This window comes from Mustela nivalis (genome assembly GCF_964662115.1).
Source record: "Mustela nivalis genome assembly, chromosome: 8".
Lineage (NCBI taxonomy): Eukaryota > Metazoa > Chordata > Mammalia > Carnivora > Mustelidae > Mustela > Mustela nivalis.
The window spans coordinates 72,536,179-72,541,614 of NC_139027.1; the positions used below are offsets into that span (position 1 = coordinate 72,536,179).

At 34.8% G+C, this 5,436-nt stretch overlaps 1 protein-coding gene across 2 annotated transcripts in view; it reads left to right on the forward strand.

Moving 5' to 3' along the window:
• Positions 1-5,436, forward strand: part of FBXO11 (F-box protein 11) — an 88,707-nt gene that overhangs the window by 81,951 nt on the left and 1,320 nt on the right. For both annotated transcript variants that reach the window (XM_082746786.1, XM_082746787.1), the window contains exons 16-22: positions 13-98; positions 856-932; positions 1,023-1,166; positions 3,399-3,509; positions 4,140-4,247; positions 4,560-4,668; positions 5,250-5,348. In XM_082746786.1, coding sequence (XP_082602912.1) covers positions 13-98; positions 856-932; positions 1,023-1,166; positions 3,399-3,509; positions 4,140-4,247; positions 4,560-4,668; positions 5,250-5,348 — 734 coding nt within the window. The remainder of the gene's footprint in view (positions 1-12; positions 99-855; positions 933-1,022; positions 1,167-3,398; positions 3,510-4,139; positions 4,248-4,559; positions 4,669-5,249; positions 5,349-5,436) is intronic.

Here is a 5,436-nt window from a genome sequence, read left to right on the forward strand (position 1 = left end):
TTTAAATTTTAGGTTGGTGTATATTTTTATGACAATGGACATGGAGTGCTAGAGGACAATGATATCTATAATCATATGTATTCAGGGGTTCAGATAAGGTAAACATTTTTCACATTTGGCTTTCTTTTGGGAGGGAATTCGGTGGGAATATGTGGGGTATGTAAAAGAACTTCCCTTGTTTATTTAATGCTCAACTTTTATTCCTCCTTTTGTATATATATTCATGCTCTTACCACATGCTTGGCTTAAATTGTCAGAATATAGCTTTTCTTGAACCAGCCAGTGGCACATATGCCCGCCATAGGAGCACGTTTCCACTATTCTGTCATCCACTGTAACAGTCATAGTTGCCAGTGTACTCTATCATACTTGGAAAGTAGGCAGCTATATAAAAATACTTGTGAGCTATACCTGGCATGTTGTAGGCACTCAGTAAATGTGAGCTTCTCTTTTTACACTATTTCTGTAAGAGTATTAGTTTTTTACACCCCTCTTTCCTGTATTTTAAGTTTTAGAAACTGTAGTAGTACTTATAATTCAGCCCTTCATTTTATATATGAGGTGAGTATACAATAATAGTAGTCACTTAATCTACCCTCCTCAGTGTAGTTTATAGATTAGGAGGCTCTATAGTAATAATATAATCTATAGCTAAGTATATTCTGTTGGAAATAGAATTAAGCAAAATTACACCAGTGTCTTTACCGACAAATTTCTCAGAGCATCTGGAAAGACACTCCATTGTATACTTATTCTTACTGTGATTAATATAAATTTTTTCACGGTTACCTAACATAACATGGGATATGGGAGTAGAAGCAGTTAAGATGGCATTATTTTCTATTGTATCCATAGGACTGGAAGCAACCCCAAAATTAGACGCAACAAAATCTGGGGAGGACAAAATGGTGGAATTCTGGTTTATAATTCTGGTATGTTTAATCTTATATTTTTTCCTTATTGCTAATTGTCTTTAGAGCTATACTTTCCAAATAACATAACCTAAAATTCTGTACTTATAGGTCTAGGCTGTATAGAAGACAATGAAATATTTGACAATGCAATGGCTGGAGTCTGGATTAAGACAGATAGTAATCCTACACTAAGAAGAAATAAAATCCATGATGGAAGAGATGGTGGCATCTGTATATTTAATGGGGGTCGAGGTATTGTTGTTAATTTTGCATTAGTAAAAAAAACAATTTTTCATTATTCTTCCTCCATATCTTTAATGATTAGGGACATTGCCAATTAATATAAGCTTTAAGTGAGTGAATCTTAGTCTTTTTCCTTATCAGGTCTTGAGGTAGATTAGATTAGTGTCTAGAGGTAAAGAAGACAGGTGTTTGTACAATTTTTCTTTTCTTTTTGTAGCCATCTTGAGTGTGCTAGTTGTTAGGCATTTTTAAGGTGGAATTTGTTTACATTTTCTCTCTGGACTTTCTTTTATTTAGAATAGTGATATGACTATAATAAACATCAAGGTCCAGTTACAGAACTAGGTTAGAAATTAATTGGCCTGTAACTATATGAAAATGTCTGTAGTAAGTAAGTATTGCTTTGTACCTGTTTGCAACTGTTTGTTGGAGAGTGGAATTAATGAAGCCAAGGCGTGTCTGGTTTTGTATACATGAAGGTCAACTCATTTTACATTGAGGCAAAAATTCCACATCTGCAAATGCATGTTGTTCAGAGAGACTAGGGGAGAATGTCAAATGCAAATTTATCACCGTTCCTGAAATGTCAGTAACCCAGCACTGTGCATCTTATATGGAAGGAATAGCCAGTTACTACTACATCATAATCAGTGAAATTTACTACTACAGCCAAGCAGTGATGATTCCATTAATGACAGACTCTGAAAGAGCTCATAATCTAATAATTCATTAAGATGATATACCTGATAGAGGAGTCTTTACAAGATATAATGAGGAAACACAATACAGTGGATGGTCTTATTTGTAAGGTGTTGAAAAAAGATTCATGGATTAAAATAACTCTTAAGCTGTCTTGTAAAATGAGCATTCACTGGTAAATGTGGGGTGGGGAGGCCATTCCCAGTGTAGAAAGCACAGTTCACACTTCCATTTGTTTTGTACCAACAACTGATACAGATGCTAAAGATACAATGGTGAATAAAACAGTACTACATCCCAGAAAGCTTAGAGTCTAATGGCACATTGTAACCAAAAATCTAAAGGAAACCACATGGTTCTGATTAGGAAGGCGCAAAGAGGTACTGAAAGTTGAGGCTAGAGAAGGGGCAGTGCCCAGATTCTAACTTTGTATACGGAATTCAGACTGGATCTTAGCAAAAGCAAAGATTAGAGGAAGTTGGAGTAGTCTTTTCCAGGGGAATAGCAGTTTAGAGGTCAAAACTGAATTATCACAGGTGGGTTGAATGTCTACAGAAGTAGTTTCATATTTTCAGAGCAGAGATGCTCATATACAACTAATAATTCTCTATACATAAGTAGGGTTTATAGGAGTAATATTAGCTAGTTCTTTAATGCAGTGTATGTTTACATGTATTAATTCATTTAATCCTCATTAAAACCCTGTATGTAGGTGCCATTATGGCCAGATTAGATAAGGAACTCAGACAGTGAGGTGGTAGAATCTGTATTTGAAGATCTGAAAAGTCTGATTCCGCAGCTCATTTTTAAATCATGTTATACTCTCAGAAGAGAGAATAATAAATTCGATGGAGGGAAACAAATCTTCCAGAGGAAGTGACATTACGAAGAAAGAAGACAGGACATTCCAGGATGAAGAAATAATACAAACCAAAGGCATTAGAGATAAAAATGTGTATCATATTCAGAGCATAGATAATGTAGTAAGACAATGGAATAGGTTAGGGGAATATCTTTAAAGGTTTTAAATGGCAACTTAATTTTAAACTTTATTCTGAAAATAGTTTTTAAGCAGAGAAGGAACATGGCAGTTGTAGGAAACTGGGAAGAAGAGAGACTACAGGAAATTATTCTTATAATCATCACTTGAATATAAGAATTATAAGAATAATGACCAGAAATAGGGTTTGCATGAAAGCATTGAGGCTATAATGATTCTAAAAATACTTCAAAGGACCTCATTTTAATTCAGTGTGAGAAATAGGTGCCAGGCAGCCACCAGGAATTTGTGAGTGAACTAGACATGGTTCCCGGTACCGTGGAATTTCCATTTATCTGGTAGAATGGTTACCTGCCATTTTAAGCAGTTCTTGGTTATTCCTACCTTAAACCCCTCTGAATTACTAATAAACTTTTCAGCTGAGAAATTAGTCCTTTATTTATACAACACAGTCAGTAAGAAACTAAAAACCTGAATGCCGCCAAAACTATTAAAATTTGTTATGTGCATAAGCCTTAATCTGAGGAAATATTTTATTATAGGTCTCCTTGAAGAAAATGATATTTTCAGGAATGCTCAAGCAGGTGTTCTCATCAGCACTAATAGTCATCCAGTCTTAAGGAAAAACAGAATATTTGATGGCTTTGCTGCAGGTTTGTATTTTCTTTTGTTACCTGTAGCTTGTTTTCTATACATTAAAATGTTCGATCTTTAGAATATTAATTCTCTTTTGCTTAATAACTGAAGGGGTGTGCTAAGTGTGTTGCAAAAGTGGCTGAATGCCTTGCAGTTAACAATGGCTTATAAGAGCACGTAATCCAAGTTCTGGATTGTAATGTTCTAAGCCAGACTTTTAAGAAATCTCTCTCTTGGGTTCAGTAATAATTATGAAACCTTAATTGGGATAGAATGCAAGCTTGTACTACCATTTGGAATACAAATAAATTCAAGCCCTCTGGCCTCTCAAACTTTCCAAGTATTGTGCACATATTTCAACTTTTTGCCAGGAAAGATGGACACTTTTTTTTTCTTCATACGTACAACTAGTGGCTACCTAAACATATTTCTGGGCAGGCATTATCATCATCTGCTTGCCATGAAAATAAGTATTAAGTTATGAACCATCTGTAGTAAGTAGTATTCCTTTCTTTAGCAAGGATAGTGGACTGTTAACAGTGGAAAATAAATGTTATTCTCAGTGACTCAAACTTTGCATCTTATTCTTTAGATGTTAAGAAACTATAATGTGATGATGCATCTACTGTTTGTAAATTTTACTTCAGGTATTGAAATTACAAATCATGCAACTGCAACACTAGAAGGCAATCAGATTTTTAACAACCGGTTTGGAGGCTTATTTTTAGCATCTGGTGTTAATGTGACAATGAAAGGTATGTTGGAGTCTGCTCTGCCTATAAATATACAAAATATGCCATTAAAAGATAATGGTATCAGAAGCTATTGCTGTCCCTCTGCCAAGTTAACTACAACTCCGAACTATTTTGAAAGCTTTGACTTGTTCTAAACAGTTGGGAGTATCTTACACCAGGAAAATCCATTTTTCTATTTTAAGCTGACGTTTTTTACTTAATTGGTTAGCCTCCTCTGGTCTTTAAAAAGTGACTATTGGAATAATCCTGTGATCTCTATTTTTATCTTAAGTCTTTGTCCTCTAGAATTTTACTTATTTTTTTTTATTACAGATAACAAAATAATGAACAATCAAGACGCCATAGAAAAGGCTGTTAGTAGAGGCCAATGTTTATATAAAATATCAAGTTATACCAGCTATCCCATGCATGATTTCTACAGGTATATTTCTAAATTACTTGTGAGTCTTGAAAAAGGGGAGATAATGATTTTCTAAACTGGCAAGACATATTTTTACATTTTTCTCTTAAATGTAAGCTAGAGAAAATTGGGTATTGGAAAAATTACCAAGGAAAGAGACTATAATTGAGAATTTATTTGTCCATAGTAAGTTCTCTGTGATCAATCTGCTTGAGACCACAAATACGGAAGAGCAACAGCAACTGTTGCTATCACTGGAAAGGTGGAACACAATGCTTTTGTTTGGGAGTTTCAAAGTAAAGGTCTAATTAATTGTCCCATGTACCCCAGTCACTGAGGGGTTCTTGATGCCCTGCCCCCAGATTAAGTATTTTTTAAATGAAAGTTTCAGCTGCCTTTCTACAGTTTGCAAATCAGGTGTTTTTCTCAGAAGACACAGACCAGGAGATTGACTTGTTAAAGTCCTTTTGCAGTAATTAACCTGGCCTAGAGCTACAAAAATTTTGGTTTTGTTCTTCTTGTAAGCCATAGGTCGTCGGGTAAAACTCAGTATTTTGAGGAAGTAACATTTCAAGAAAATAATGTAAGCTTTTGCTTTTTAGATGTCACACTTGTAACACCACAGATCGAAATGCCATATGTGTGAACTGCATTAAGAAGTGCCATCAGGGACATGATGTAGAATTTATTAGACATGATAGGTATGTAGCACACTTGCTTGCTCTGTTACCCACTTATTTCCAATCCCCCCCTCACTTTCCTAATTTTTGGGTTTTCATTTTGCTTTAG